Source organism: Sminthopsis crassicaudata, chromosome 1 (assembly GCF_048593235.1).
Source record: "Sminthopsis crassicaudata isolate SCR6 chromosome 1, ASM4859323v1, whole genome shotgun sequence".
In the NCBI taxonomy this organism is placed as follows: Eukaryota; Metazoa; Chordata; class Mammalia; order Dasyuromorphia; family Dasyuridae; genus Sminthopsis; species Sminthopsis crassicaudata.
In genome coordinates, this window is record NC_133617.1 from 664335506 (window position 1) to 664352404 (window position 16899).

A 16899-nucleotide genomic window follows, 5' to 3' on the forward strand; every position below is an offset into this window, starting at 1 on the left:
GCTTCTCCTGTAATTCTTTATTGGCATTAAGCGTTAAGACTACACAAATCTACTGAAAATGTATTCATTGTTTTTTGAGTGATCTTCAACTTTTAATTCTTTGGATACTCCATGTTCCCTAGCCATTGTAGCATCCCTGTGAGAAAGTTGGTGTTATAAGAGTAAATAAATCTTTGTTTCAAGGAGATAATGGTTATTTTAAGCATTCTGAAATTTTCCAAATCTATTCCAATCCAAAGTGCTTTGTGACTTGTTAGTGTTATAATTTTACTCTCCATTTATGAGCCTAGCTCATAGTCCATCTGTAGGATATGCTCAAACAACATATTTTGAGAAATAGCATAGGATAGAAGCTGGAATTCTAGACTTGAAATCAAGAATATCTACAGTTAAATCCTACCTTTAGGACTTTTTTGGGGAGAGGGGGAGTTCCTGTGTGTGTATGTTCGTGTTGTCTCTTCTGGTTGAAAATGCTCCTTCCCAGTCCTGGTCTATTAAAATACCCTCAGTCTTTTGTGGTTCGATTCATGTTTAAAATACTTATCTGTTCTTATTCTTTTTTCTCATTTCCAGGGACTTAAAAAGAGATGTAGCTAAAAAATTGGAAAAATTGGAGAAGAGGACACAGAGAGCCATTGCTGAGCTAATCCGTAAGCATCTTGACCTCTGGCATGTGTGTCAACTAGTGAATTGTCAGGAACAAGTTAAAGAAGCATTAGATTTCCCTTGAGCCCAAGACAGATTCTAGAGGTCTTGGTCCCTTTAAGTTCTACAATGTGATGGTGCCCTTTTCCTAGTTTCAGCAACCATTTTGAAGCTGGTATTGATTAGGATCACAGATTTATAATTGAGGATCCTTAAAGGTCATTGTGCCTGGATCTTATATTTTGAAGTCCATAAAAGTTAAGCCACTTGTCCTAAGTAATATAGCTCAGAATGGATTCATTTAATGAGTCCATTAAGCCAAAAATGTCATTTTACAGCCCTTCTAAACTGTCTCTTTCCTTGTAGGAGAAAGACTTAGAGGCCAAGAAGGTGACCTGGAACCTGCAAAGCCAGAAGACAGTGACTCAGATTAAAGCAGCTTCTGCTCAGCTCTTGGCCACAATTCAGCATGTAAACTGATGCTTCTAGGCCAGGGACGAAGGCCCACCCTCAGTCTTAGTCCCTAGAGTGACCACCACTATGGTACTACTTTTAATGCCTACCTGAGTGCATCTTGGAGTACATTTTAGAGGTGTGGCTTGAATATGTCTGGTTTATGATTATCAATCTAAACTTTTTTTTTAAAGCCTTAAAACATGAAACCTCAGTGAAAGCTTTTCTGCTGTTATCACCATGTTAATATTTTCTATCAATTCACGTGATAGCTTATTACATTTTTATTTTTAATATTCTTTTAAAATTTAAAATTTTGAGTTCCCAATTCTCTCCCTACCACTCCCTACCATATCCACTGAAGAAGCAAGCAGTGATATCAGTTACACATTTAAAATCATGCAAAACATTTCCATATTGGCATTTTTTTAAAGTAAAAAATAAAGTGAGAAAGTTATACTTCAATTAGCATTCAGAGTTCCATGTGGTATATTCCAAATGGTTAACTGTAGTCTTTAGTGACAGCGGCAAGTTTCTGTGATAAAATATCAGCCAAGATGATCAAATGTTGGCCAGTTGGCAACCTAATTCTGGACAAGTAGGAAGAAGGTGATGGTAAGGCAGGAAGCAGCACTGTTACGTATAATATGTATATATGTATAGGTATGTATATTTTGGACTTTCACTGGTTTTTTAGAAATAAAGGCAGACCCAATGAAACTGAAATGCTTGTCATGACCCAGTGTAACCCACTTATTCTGCCAATGCTTTATTATGTCCCTGGGACATATATTGTTATTATTTCATCTAATCATGAATCTAAATGGGTTGGAATAATCTTGATGTGGGCTACCTTTTTGTCTAAGCCAGGGAATGACAATTTTTGAAGAATTAGGTTAGTGAGGAAGGGGGGGGTTCAGGTCAGATCAGGCACTTTTTTCCTAGTTTAAAGGAAAAGTCCCAATGGAAACTCAAGGGAACACCATTCCCAAGGCATGGTAGAACCATAGAAGTGTTTTTGTGGAGCAGGGAGCAGTTCTAGGCAGCTCTGAAGAGTCCAAAGTGGAATAGGACAAAGAGTGGAAAAACTGACCTAAAAATACATTGGATGGGAGGTCATGGGTACTGATCTTGAAGCTGGTGAGCCCTAGCTTTACAGTCTACCCCCATCTAGTTCACGGAACTCCTTTAGGCAACATCTGAAGAACAATAAATGTTAGTTTAAGCTATTGAATTGAGCCAGATCATTTGGTGCTATCTGTCTAGCCATCCACTTGAACTTAAACAGCAAGGTGATAATCTTGGCTCTTCTGCCTCTGAGAAAATGACCCACAACCTTCTCTTCCTACCTTTCTACCTCTTTTTCAGGAAGCATATTATTGCCACTAGAGAGAATATAAAATTTACTGTTCTAGAGTTGTACTTGGGTCCCTGTGCCTCTGGCTCCAAGTATTCCTGCTTCCCTTTTCCAGGATGTGTTGACTATTCCCAGTACAATGGCTTTGAGGGCAGGGACTCTCCCTTTTATATTTGTATCTATAATTTCTGGCACCAAACAGATACTTAATAAATTCTTGTTTATTGATTAGTCCTTTGTTCAGAGTCCTCTGTTTCTGTACTGCACTATGGAAGAGATTGAATGAAAACAGATTTAGAATTAAAAGGGACCCAAAAGTTCTCAACATTTTTACAATCTTAATAATAAACCTAAGCAGTGACTCCCTTCATTGGGAGTTCCTTATACCAATGAAATCAAAGGTCCAATCAAAAACAAAACACAAAAAAGAGGAACGCAGAGAAATATGCACATACTTGTGAAATGAAAAGCAAACAAAACAGAACTGAAAAAAAATATATAGAAGAAGATATCTTTTAACAGCTATAGAGGTCAAAGGTAAATATAATTGAAAGTATTGACACTTGTTTCCAGGTTAATAGCTTAAATATTTCCCAGGTTTGGGCGTATATATTTTTAAACAATTGCTTAATTTTTAAGACTGGTTTTGTTGAAAACTTGGTTTGCTAGTTTTATTACTCTTCCTTAGGATTTATTTGGCTTTCACTTTTCTTCAGTCATAGTGTAGACAGCTAGACTTATGTATCTGATGATAGAAGGGAAAATAAAGTTTACACATTAAAAAATGCAAGGACAGAACAGGAGTTCCCCATCTTTTTCAATATCCACATTTTTTGGCTTCTCTACAGACTTTCCTGTGCCCCTTATTCAATCAGAGAGAAAATAAACTCGATTTTATCATGCACATGCACACAGAAAATGAAATAGATAATAAAAATCTTTTCCAACAGTATAACAAAAGTTTTGTAATTTCTGTGATTGGAAATTAGTTTGGATTTGTATAATTCAATAAGATAATGTATGTACGTACCAAATATCACTCCTACATTCTTTTGACAAGCTTCTTGTCACACATAGATAGGAAGTTGGGTGGGAGAAGGGAGGGGGGAAGAATGAATTCCTCAGGTTAGATACATGGTTAGAACTACATGGTTTCTGTGATGCTGCAGTTTTCTCCTTTTCCTCAACTAGCACCTTGTTTACCTTCACAGAGATCCTGGAAAATGTCTATGGACCCAAACAGCTTATAGAACCCTGATCTCTCTGCTCCATTTCAGAGAGTTTCCCAGACAGGGCCAGGTTTCTTGTAAAGTAAGGAGTATTTTGAACAGTAGGAAAGTGTCAGTATCACCAGGAGAGCCTTGTTACTAAAGCCACCTCTTGGGCTCATCACTTTGTCTACCTGATCTTGGGCCATTGACACATGCATGATAATCAGCTGCATAATGGGAACTCAAGTATCTAGGGAGGGATAAGAAAGGGGGAAATTATTTTTTAAGAGCTTTTTATTTTCAAAATATATGCATAGTTTTTTAACATTCATCCTTCCAAACTCCTGTGTTCTAATTCTCCCTTCCTCCTCTCTACCCTCTCCCCTAGATGACAAGTAATCTGATATAGGTTAAACATGTACAGTTCTTCTATGCATGTTTCCACAATTATGCTTCACAAGAAAAATCAGATCAAAAGAAAAAATTAAAGAAAACAAAATGTAAGCAAACAACAAAAAAGTGAGAATACTATGTTGTGATCCACATTTGGTCCCCATAGGATGCAGGTGGCTTTCTCCATCATAAGTCTATTGGAACTAGCCTAAATCACCTCACTGTTGAACAGAGCCACGATGATCAGAATTGATCATTTTACAATCTTGCTGTTACTGTGTACAATGTTCTTTTGGTTCTATTTACTTCACTCAGCAGTAGTTTATGGAAGTCTCCAGGCCTTTTTGAAATCATCATGCTGATCATTACTTACAGAACAGTAATATTCCACAATATCCATATGTCATAACTTATCCAGCCATTCCCCAAACTGATGGGCATACAAATAATTTCCAGTGGGGAATCTATTTAATATGAGCTGACATGTCTGTGACTTCCAAGCTTTACCACAATTCTATGAGGAAGGTACTTCAAAGATCATTGCTCCCATTTTTCACTGAGTTCACTGAGAGGTGCCGTGACTTGAGTGTTAATTCTGTGTCTTCTGAATACAAATTTAGATTTCAAGATAATACCCTCCTAACCTCATCCAGACACTGGCATCCTTTTATCCTTGGGCAGATTGGCACAGAGGGCTGGCACTGAGATAGGCTTGTATAGTGCTGCCTTAGATAGTCTGAAAAGCTCTTTTCTATATTCTATACTTGATGTGCCTTTTTCTCATTAGAATAGCTTACCATCATCTGACAGGGGGAAACCCCGAGAAAGGTGCACCAGCTTGTACAAGCTCACAGTGACAGGGTCCAATTAGTTCCAGAGCCCAGCCGCCAGTGGAGCCTAGGCTAAAGCCAGCTGGCTTGTCCTGGGTCCGTAGACTTGGAACCCGCATACACTCTTAAGGCTTGTAGTTTAACCAGACATGAAACCTTCAAGGTTGCAAGTCCAGCCCTGGTTGGAGAGCGCATCATCCATCACTTGGGATCCCTGGGGCCAAATAGCGGGATGGCAAGCCCCTGTAGAAGGGCCTCTTCTGTGAAGGGGAGCGGGCCTTTGCCCGCACGAACAAAGCCCGTTTGCACTCAAGGATAAGGGAGTTTTGAAGGACCAGCGTTCCAGTGGGTTCTTAGAGCATAAATTTACAATAGCTCGTTATATGTAGGATCTGATGTATAACATCAAATGGATTACTCTCTCAGGGAGGGGGATGGAGAAGACTCGGACTCTAACGTTAAAAAAAAGAACCGCTTGTACAAGTGCCGGCTCATCGTCCGCAGACCCCTTTCTCTCTTCCCCTTCCTGAGCTGTAATCGGCTCCCTCCTTCAAGATCCAACTCCCCTTGTGCTCTGGTCAGTGTCTGGGTATTCACAGGAATAAGTCCGACTTTGTCGGTCCTCCCTTCTAAGTCCAGTTATTACTTTGAACTTCCTCGTCTCCGTTTGGTGTCCGAGACCTCAAAGGTGCTCTTTCAACAGTGATGTGAATGAATTCTGGCCGACGCCCGGTTCCCGGGACCACACTTAGCAAAATCCCACCGATTCATGTATGGGGGGGAGGGGCGGCTGGGAGCCAGAGGCGGGACCATAACTGCTCGGAAGTCTCCTACAGGAACAGCGCCTAAAACTGCACGTTAGACGCCTGTACAAGGACGCGGTAGATGGAGTATCCATCGCACTCAGGAGACTCCTTTGTATTCTGTTAGAGACGGACTACTGCGGGAGGAAAATCATTTCAGTGATCAGCTCCGTGGGTGCCAAGCTACGCAGAGCGTGCCGTGTCGCTGGTCCTCAGCTGCGGGGCATTTACCCCAGAACGTGCCGTATCTCAGCTGAGGGAGAAATAGGCCCCGCGGCTTTAAACTGCTCTGGACAATCTTCCCGGCCAGAGAGAAGCTCCCAGAATATTGCGACGAAGTGTCTGCTCTGGGCCACTAGGTGGCGCCAGAGGCACTCGGGTAGCCTCGATGGCTCGGGGGCAGCGGCAGTGACGGCGGTGTCGGGACCTCGGCTGCAGTCCGTGAAAACGCTTTTTTATGGCCGTCTCCTACAGGGAGGGGGACAGAGGTCACGCTTCTCAGCTGGCGGAGGGTCAGCGCGAGGCACGGTGAGGATCAGCCCCAGGGCCCGGCGTCCGTCGGGGCCGGGGCGAACTGCGGTGGGGAGGAGCTCCCGCGCGCGCGCCGGGGTCCCCTCGGTCGCGGCCCGCCCTTTGGGAGCGCTCTCTTACAGACGCGGTGACGGACGCGCCTGGGGTCAGTGCCCTGCCCCGCCACGCGACCGGCGAGGTCGGATTTGAACTCGGGTCTTCTTCCCTCCGGCTCAGCGATCTTTCCGTCAAGTGAATGATTCTTTTGTAGAAGGATACTCTCCGGAAGGGCCCGGCCTCTGGGACCGTTACCTGAGAGCCGAGCCGCTTCTCCGGGAGGAGCTTTCTGTTCGGAGAAGGGACCCAGACATCCAGGCCCCGCCCCTCCCCCACTCCCCCCAGGGCCAGGCGGACCAAGTGAGGATGAGCTAAGTCCCAGAGCAGATCTCCACGGGGTCAGTGAAAGGGAGCCTTTGAGAGGCAAAGAGGGAGGGAGAGTTGGTGGGACGCCCGGATCCCAGGAGCCGAGAGTGGGGTAGGGATCCCCAGTGCTGCGAGGGGAGAGCCACTTCTGGCTAACCAGTCTAGGAGGGCTTCCTGGAAGAAGTGCCATTTTTAGGCTTGACCCAGGGGCGAAGGCGGCTGGCGAAGTTCGAGCCGGTGGCTAGAGTGGAAAAATCCAGGCCAGCTTGCGGGGGCTCCCAAACGGGGTGGAAAAATGGGACGGGAGGAATCCGAGGCACCTTCCAAACCCCAGCCCTAATGCAAACATGAAACTCGGTGATTAATAAAGCACGCAGGGGACGGCTATTCCCCGAGGAGCCATTGAGCCAGTCCAGAGAGTGGCGGCAGCCCAGCCCCGACCCCAGCGCCCCTCCCCCGGAGCCGAGCTGGGCACACACACACTACCTGCTTCATGCCGTCTGTTTGCCCTTCCCTCTTTAATTTAAATAAACAAATTGGATAGAAAACCAACCCCACGGGGCCTGGCTCAGACCTAGCCTGGCTTTCACTCCCGGCCAAGTTCCTTCACTCGGGCTTCTGGGGCCCGGGCCGGCTCTTTCCCCCTTCCTTCACGCCTGCCGTGAGGCCCGCGCGGCAGGAGAACGGTTCGCTCGCTGCTCGGCCGGAGCGCACAGGTGGGGAGCGAGCAGACGGGTCCCACAGTAACGCCCAGCGCCAACACAGCCACATCACGTCCTCATACAGGCATTTTAAACGTCGGGCCATTTTCTGATACTGCCCCCTCGATGGAAATTAGGCTGTGAGAAAGACATTTGGGCAGAGGGTAATTTCCTATGACTTTTCTCCACCCCTGCTTATTCTATCAGTTTCCCTCTTGATAGACAACCATTTTTTTTTTTTTTCTTTTTCTTTTTTTCCATTTTAAGAAAGTCTACTCCGGTTATCTCAGTACCTATGGGACCTTTGTTTCTTTCCTTGGCCTTGAAGCCCATGCCCAGTAATAGGATTGCAGGGTCACATGGTTCCAACTTTTCTCACATTAACTTCAACGTGTTTTCTCCAGCAGACCAAACTCAGAGTTCATGTGCTTGTCTTCCTATAGTCCCCGCAATGCTACTTCTGGCTTTTTTTTTTTTTTTTTTAATCATCTTTGGCTATGAGGTGGAGTTTTAGAATTGATTTAATCCAGTTTGTGCTTATCATTAGAGATCTGGTGCATTTTTATGTGGCTATTTATAGTTTGCTTTTCATCTTTTTAAAACTGTTCATCTCCTTTAACCTCAGTACTCATTCCATAACACCATTTGCTTTCCTTACAATCCCCTCCTGAAGCAGGCTGGTCCAGAATTATTAACCCCATTTTGCAGAAGAGGAAGCCGAAGCTCAGAAATGACAAATGATTTTGCTGAAGATCCCATAGGGAAAAAGCGAACCCAACTTAATAGCAGGACTCCTGACAAGGATTGCTTCCGCTGTACCAGGCTGATAACAGAAGGCCCAACAACTCATGTCTCCTCAAGTGAAATCATAGTGGCATTTAGGACTGACCACACTGAGGCCACCTCCAGCACTCCCACTGCCTCGGCCCAGGTGACTGAGAGATGCCCGTTGACTCCCCAAGAGCTGTCATCAGCCTCTTCAGATCGTGGTAGTAGCTACACACACAGAAAGAGGGGGAGGGTGAAGGAGAGAGGGGGAGAGAGGAAGACCGTGCCTCATCTACATCCAGGTACATAAAATACACTGAGGGTTGAGCATACCAATGCATCTGTGATCTCAGGGATGTGGGTAGCACAAATCCCAGTCCATCCATCACCTGTGTGATCTTCCCTGTGCTGTAAATTTCCTTACAAATGGGGAACGGGGCAGAAGACCTGCGGAGCAGAAAGGATCCAATCTGCTGGAGGGGGAAAGTGGACTTTTAAAATATGTGACTGGCTTTTCACATGGTGCTTTGAGGACACTGTTTACCCCACTTCTCCTGCGTAATTTCTCCTTGGGATATTTCCTAGCCTGCTCTTCTTGCTTGCTGCTTTGTCTTTTTGGTGATTCTCAATTTCAATTCTTCAGACAATGGATCTTTCCAAGACTCACAACTAGCACTGATTAATAGCACTGAAAAATATGGGATTTTTGGGGAAAAAATGTTTTCAGGCAAAGCTTGGGGTCATTAAAAGCAGGGTATGATTTTCAAAGGCAATCCAGCCTATTCTTTTCCTCTTGCATAACTCTGTCCTCAGATCCTTCTCCATTTTTATCATCTGTTTAAGATATGTGTACTAATGGATACATAAATACTCACATAGGTCAATCCAAGGCATATTTACGAATCGCCATGTGCAGAGACAGACCGCTGTAAACAGATGGACATAATATCTCATATTTATGTACTCTACAATTTTCAAAGAACTTCACGTATGTTATATTTGATACATAGATTATACATACAGCACTCCACACATATAGACACGTGCACACAGACATAAATACATACAGATATTTAGGTGGATTGTTTGTCCTCCGTTCTCAAAGAGGGCCATGACATCAGGGAGGGGATGCCATGATATGCAAGGGAATTGGATTTAAGTGAAGGAGGGCTGCGCAAAGTCACCAACCAACCTCACTTTCTCCTCCAAAGCCAGTAGCAAGATATAGATCAGGATGATTGGAGATGGATGCAGTGGGAAATAGACATGTGTAAACCCAGACAAAAACACATATAAACAGACAGACGCATATATAATCCTTCCTCCCTGGCTACTATCTCCCCTGAAACATAGATAGGACTCCTGGGAGTGCTGAATACTCCAAGTGTACCTTCTCAAGACCTGAGCACTTTTCTCTATCTATAGCTGATCTCAGGGAGAAATCTCTTCTTCTTTCAAATCCAGCTCTTTCCCACCAGAAATAGGGCCAGGGTTTATTCCTTTTTATTAAAAAAAATTCAGCAATTTTCCAAATACACATAAAGATAGTTTGCAACACTTATTTTTGTAAAACTTTGTGTTTCAAAGTTTTCTCCCTCCTCCTTTACCTTCTTAAATATGTGCAATTCTTTTAAACATATTTACATATTTGTCATGTTGTGCAAGAAAAATTGGATTTAAAAAAAAAGCCACGAGAAAGAAAAGAACAACAAGCAAATATATAACAGAAAAAGGTGAAAATACTATGTTTTAACCCACATTTAATCCCCCTAGTTTTCTCTCTGGATGCAGATGGCATTTTCCATCAAGATTTGTTCATTACAAAGAGACTAGTGCCTTAAACAATCATATTTCATTACCTGCCTTTACCAGAGACTTGATTTAGGTGTGAGAAACCCATTTGACTTTAGATGGAGGCTCAACATCAGTCTAAGAGGTGATACTGATTGCCACTAACCTGGAAGAAGTAAAGGTAAGACAGTAGGAGGAAGCTGAATGGATTAAAAACTCTATAGCTTTTAAAGTGCCATGTGTCGTCAATATTATATATATTAAACCTTTGAAAGCAAATGAATATTTTTAATTTATTTTTTACATTTTAAGTTCTGAATGGTTTTGTTCCCTCCCTCTCCACTCATTAGAGAAGGCCACTATTTTACACAGATTTATAAGCATATGTAAAACCGTACTATGCATACTTCTATTTATCAGTTCTTTCTTTAGCATCTTCCTTCATAGATTTTCTGTAGTTAATTTGAGTATTTAAAATACTCAGAATAATGTGGTGGTTCACAGTTATTCTTTGATAAATATTGCTGTTACTAGTCCTTTGTCCATTTCCCAACACTTATCTTGTGGCCCCTCTAGGACTCATAACACTTAATTATTTCTATTGTACAACCCCATCACAGGAAAGATAGGTGAATTTGGATGGAGACAAAAGAGGCCACATTGGACATCACAATCATTACCTTCTTTTTTTTTTTTTTTTTTTTTAATATTATCCCTTGTATTCATTTTTCCAAATTATCCCCCCCTCTCCCTCTACTCCCTCCCCCCGATGACAGGCAATCCCATACATTTTACATGTGTTACAATATAACCTAGATACAATACATGTGTGTAAATACCATTTTCTTGTTGCACAATAAGCATTAGATTCCGAAGGTACATGTAACCTGGGCAGACAGATATTAGTGCTAACAATTTACATTCATTTCCCAGTGTTTCTTCTCTGGGTGTAGCTACCTCTGTCCATCATTGATCAACTGGAAGTGAGTTGGCTCTTCTTTATGTTGAAGATTTCCACTTCCATCAGAATACATCCTCATACAGTATTGTTGTTGTAGTGTACAGTGATCTTCTGGTTCTGCTCATTTCACTCAGCATCAGTTGATGTAAGTCTCTCCAAGCCTCTCTGTATTCCTCCTGCTGATCATTTCTTACAGAGAAATAATATTCCTTAACCTTCATATACCATAATTTACCCAACCATTCTCCAACTGATGGACATCCATTCATCTTCCAGTTTCTAGCTACAACAAAAAGAGCTGCCACAAACATTTTGGCACATATATGTCTCTTTCCGCTCTTTAGTATTTCTTTGGGATATAAGCCCAGTAGTAGCGCTGCTGGGTCAAAGGGTATGCACAGTTTGACAACTTTTTGGGCATAGTTCCAAATTGCTCTCCAGAATGGCTGGATTCTTTCACAACTCCACCAACAATGTATCAGTGTCCCAGTTTCCCCACATCCTCTCCAACATTCATCATTATTTGTTCCTGTCATCTTAGCCAATCTGACAGGTGTGTAGTGGTATCTCAGTGTTGTCTTAATTTGCATTTCTCTAATCAGTAGTGATTTGGAACACTCATGTGAGTGGATATAGTTTCAATTTCATCTGAGAATTGTCTGTTCATATCCTTTGACCATTTATCAATTGGAGAATGGTTCGGTTTCTTATAAATTAGGGTCAGTTCTCTATATATTTTGGAAATGAGACCTTTGTCAGAACCTTTGCTTTTAAAAATATTTTCCCAGTTTGTTACTTCCCTTCTAATCTTGTTTGCATTAGTATTATTTGTACAATCATTACCTTCTTTACAGGACATCTGCATGGAGGAGGAAGAGGAGACTCTAGCATTTTAAGCCACAGTTCTTAATTATGGTACTTTTTGTTACACAAATTATGTGGCTGGATCAAATTCGTACAATTCTTAGTCACCTCTTTTTTTAGAAATTTGGCTGGATTTTTTCAATCAGAATATTTCATTACCTTCCTAAGGTCATTCGGTAGGATAACTAGTGGGTAAGGAGCTGGATTAAAATACCACAAACTTTAATTACTTCTATTTCCCAGTGAACCCCCATCCCCTGGGAAGGAGATGTTGGATTTTGAAAACATACCACTTAATTCTCTCCCTTTATATATAGGACAGTCCCAGGGAGATGCCTAGATTTCTAGACCATTACACTACATGATTTATTCCTTATAGAATACCCTCACAGAGAGGGGGCCAGACTTTTAAGTGGTCATGGTTAGCCCTCTTTTGGCTACTTTAATTGGGGAGGTTGGTTACATCTGACTAATCACTGTATTTCCTTCACATGCTAGGAAGGAACTTTATCTTGGGGGGGGGGGGTGTGTATGTGTGTGTGTGTGTGTGTGTGTGTGTGTGTGTTTCCCCTGTAGTTACAGAGTTGGGAATATACAGAAACTCCCCAAACCAAAGAAAGGATAGAACTTCCAGTTCTACCAGTGACCAGTCAGAAGGCAAGTTGGGCTGGAAGTGGGGCGAAGGTGAGAGAGGGGTATCTATTAAAATTGTGTCCCTGTGTATGTGGGTGGTATAAATGGATGATTCTTCCAGATGTCTGGGGTTGGAGGAGGTTTTTAAGCACCGTATTGGGCTTCTCTGTCTATTCCCTTCTCCATTTTAGAGAGAATGATTTCCCAGAGAGCTTCAAACACTAGTGGAATGTCCTATTACAAAGTCAGGCAGGGATCTAGGAGGTTGGGGAGGGACTAGAGAGAGCTATGCTGGCTAACCTGGGAATGGCGTCCGTATTTGGGCTGTATTTATTGGTTTTCTTTAAACGTTCCCATTACTCAGAGGCCTCTGGGCAGACGTGGGGACAGAAATAAATACCACATGTTCACTGCAGCCAGGAGCTGGGGAATCCAACTCCCCATCAAAGGCAGGGAGGGAGGGGCTAGGCCGCAAGGAGGGAGGGAGAAAGGGAGAGGAGCCAGACCACACGGACACACAGCACAGTGTCCTGTCCTGGAGGTGATCACACACACATCCACATATACACACAGAGACATAGATATACACAGACATGGATAAACACAGTCATCTAAAGACCAAGTCATACACAGACACAAAAACAGACACAATCTCACACTCAGATACATGTAAACATAGTCACACGTAGCTTTTGTAGATTTTGTAGGCAAAATCACCCTTTTTGTTTCTGGTCTCCTCCACACCCCCATCCTTGCTTTGGCTTTGATAACTCCTGTAGATCCTGGCCAGGAGCTTGCTCCTTCCCTCCCTCCCTCAGATCATCCCTCTCTCCACTTCTGTTAGCTTTTAAGGACTCAAACGAATACCCCTGAGCTGCTTCCTCCTGACCCCCTAATCTGCCTCAAGGATAAGAAGACTGGTCCAAGGGAGCCCTGTCATGAGGCAATACAGACCAATTTATGCTCGATCTCGGAGGGTCCTGGAATGGGATGAGGGGAGTCAAGTAGAGCCACAAGTCCAGAGTCAAATCTAAATGTCTTTGGGCAGCTGACCTCAGGACCAGCAGGTGTTTGGAGCATGGCACTACTCTGCAGATGGGGATTCATTACTCTAACATGCATTTATTACATGCCTATTAGGCATGCATATTAAGGTCAAAAGACAAAAAACAAAATATCCCCTGTCCCCAAGGAGCTTAAGTTCTATAGGCAAGAGACAACCAATGTGCTCAGATAAACAAATGCAAAATAATTTGGGGAGAGGGCACTAGCAGAAAGGGAGTGATAACGAAAATCGACCTTATGTAAGAGGCATCACTTGAGCTGGATTTTGAAGGAAGGCTAGGGATCCTAAGAGGTGGAGAGAATCCTAGGTATTAGAGATAAACCTGTGCAAAAGCTTAAGAGATGAAGATGGAATGTCCTATACAGGGAACAAGCAGAAAGACAACATAGAATGAATAAAGGAAGTAAATTTGGAGAGATAGTTTGTGATGGATGTTAGTAAACAAACAGAGGAGCTCAGATTTTATTCCAGAGACAAGATGGAGCCACTGAAATTTCTTGAGCAGAAGAGTTAAGACTTCTGAAATAGCAATTTGGTCAACACATGGAATATGGATTGATAATGGGATAGGATGGATGCCAAGAGACCAATTCCAAGGCTATTATAAAAGTTTAGGTCAGAGGTGGTGAGCTGAATGAATTACAGTAGTAGCTGTGTGAATGGAGAAATGAAAACTGAGAAAGATATTGTAGTAGAATTAGCCAGATGGTGGGGCAAGAAAAAGGGAAGACTTGGGTGACTTGAAAGATGTCATCAATTGATAGACAATGAGGAAGATGGAAAGTGTTGGAGGGAAAGATGATGAATTTGAAATTCAGTGAAACTAGGATCTCATGTTTTGTCTCTCTTGGGAAGCCTCCCTTGATTGATGAAGAGTTCTTCTTGTGTTACTTATGCTCCGGGCTCCCACATCTGCACTCTCCACTCTTACACTGTCTCTGTTTCTAAGAAGCCCATGGTGCTGTGGCAAGAAGGTTGAATTTGCTATCAGAAAATCTGGCTTTGAATGCCAGCTCTAACACTTCATCTATTAGCTATATGACTTTGAACCAGATACTTTCCTGCTTTGTAAAATGGGATAATAATCCTTGCATTACTTCTTCCCTCTCACCTACTTGAAAAAAAAACTTTTTAAATCTTAAAGTGTTAGAGAATCCTGATATTTGGCATTACCCTGACAGGGATAGTGTTAATATTTCCAAAGTAACTGGAAAAAGGAATGGACCTGTGCCAGATGGAATCAACATTACTCCTCTCTCCAAAGGGCTATAGGAGGGACTTAGGGCAGTCTTTCTTGCCTTCTTGGAATTATTTGTTCCAGTCTTGAGTCCGGAACTTCTTTTCCTCCTGTCCCTTCTTTCACTCTTCTTCCTTAGGGTCTCTTTGATCTCAAATTTTGTGATTCTGAAATGGACTTCCCTGCCTCTAGACTCTCCCTGTACTAGTCTTTTTTTTGTACCTACTTGCCAAAAAACCCTCCTAAAGTACAGGTCTAACCATGTTCTTCTGCTTTCTCCTTTTCTCTTTTCCTCTCATGGTGGAGACCTTATAAATCTCCTAATCTGTCCCTCCTATTGAAAAGAGAATAGAGACCAAGGTCACATAGATAATAAGTGGCAATGCCAGAATTTGATCCTATGCCCAAAACTAGGTTCTTATTACTGTGCCATACTTGAACTGCCTCCTCCTCTTCTTCTTCCTTTTCCTTTATTATACTGGCCTCCACTGATAATGCTTCCAAATTTACAAAGTGCGTTCCCAACACTGGTCATTTGTCAATATTTTGCTGATGGAGTTGATGTAGTCCAAAAGGTCAAGTGTCTTAAATTCATGTTGTTTGAGCTGGCGGAAATCTTAGAGGTCATCTATTGAATGGCAGAGAAAGATTTCATCTCAGGTCTTCTACTTCCCAGACCAAGATGTGTCAATATTACAACTTTGAAGGATCTTTTTTTTTTTTTTTTTTTTTTAAATCTGTGAGCACTTCCTCTGCCAAGTCAGTTTCTAACTAATGAGATGGATTGTTGTGGGTTTTTTTATTTTTTGTTTGTTTTTACTTTTTATTGTTTTCTTTTTTTTTTGGTTATACAAGCACATTAATTTTTAAAAAATACACATCTCTTTATGAATCATATTGGGAGAGAAAAATAAGAACAAAAGGGAAAACGATGAGGAGAAAAACAGAAGAAAAAGAAAAAAAGTGAACACGGCATGTGTTGATTTATATTAATTCTCCATAGTTCTTTCTCTAGATGCACTTGGTGTTTTCTATCCAAAGTTATTGGGATTGCCTTGTATCACTGAACCACTTAGAAGAACCAAGTCTTTCATAGTTGATCATTGCAAAATCTTGCTGTTACTGTGTGCACTATATTCCTGGTTCTACTTGCTTTGCTCAACATCAGTTTGTGTAAATCTTTCCAGGCATTTCTAAAATCAGCTTGTTCATCATTTTTTATAAAATTATAATTTTCTATTACTTTCACATACCATAACTTATTCATCAGTTCTCCAATTGAATGACATTCTACTTATTTTCCAGTTCTTTGCCACTACAAAAAGAGCTGCTACAAACATTTTTGCACATATGGGTTATTACCCCTCCTTTACTCTGAAGGAAGCTAAACTGATTCTCAGTCAAATACTTTTTGAAATCTTTTCTTTATTTTCATCTAGGTAGGACTTGCAAGAAGCTGGGATCTGGGGATTTTTTTTTTCTTTTTCTGGTTCCTCTTATTTGTCACTTTGGTTTTATGTAGCTTATTTATGTGTAATTGTTTGCATGTTGTCTTCCCTTTAGACTGTAAAAGAGCTGAGGCTGTCTTTTTTTTTGGCTGCTCTTTGAGAACAGGGATTATTTTTTGCCTTCCTAGCACTTAAGACAGTGCCCAGTACCATAGTAAGTATTTCATAAATGTTTACTGACTGACTGATCTTTAGGACCCACCAAACACAAAGCTAGATCTAGTTTGGGGGGCAAAGGTCTAAAGGAAGGAATTAAATGTTGATTTGATATAAAATGTTTCACAACAATATTTCGTTTTTCCTCTTGATATACTCTGTATTTGGCCAAAATATTATCCTTTCTTTTTCATGATGTAATCATCAGTGGGCGTTGATTAGGGGAATCCCCAGTCAATTCACTGAGTCTCCCAATCAACTTGATGAGGTTAGAGGACATAGGACATTGTTGGAAGGGCAGTTCTCAAGGAGAGAGATCTGTGACTTGGCGCTTTGCTGAGAGGACACAGGGAACCCCTTTGATTAGTCCCCAGTGATTGGGGCTGCCTCCAAGATGACTGGCTACTGAGAATCAGAAGAACAGAATTGTTGGAAGAGCCATATATCCTCTATGGTCTATAAAAAAAAAAAAAAAGCTATGAAAAGGATTGGCCTTCATTCATTTTCTCTGCCCTGGACTTTGAGAATAGAATATAAACAAGAAGTTAAAAGGGATTTCTCCCTCCCCTCTCCTTCTCAGGAGCAGAAA

General features: G+C 41.9%; 1 protein-coding gene across 4 annotated transcripts in view; it reads left to right on the forward strand.

Moving 5' to 3' along the window:
• The window catches only part of CCDC12 (coiled-coil domain containing 12), a 56205-nt gene extending 53519 nt beyond the window's left edge, over positions 1-2686 (forward strand). For 3 of the 4 annotated variants that reach the window (XM_074283106.1, XM_074283107.1, XM_074283108.1), the window contains 2 exons: positions 574-650; positions 1012-2686. In XM_074283106.1, the coding sequence (XP_074139207.1) occupies positions 574-650; positions 1012-1079 (145 nt within the window). In that variant the 3' untranslated portion in view covers positions 1080-2686. The remainder of the gene's footprint in view (positions 1-573; positions 651-1011) is intronic. The other variant, XR_012484873.1, reaches the window with a different exon arrangement.
• The last annotated feature ends 14213 nt before the right edge of the window (positions 2687-16899 follow it).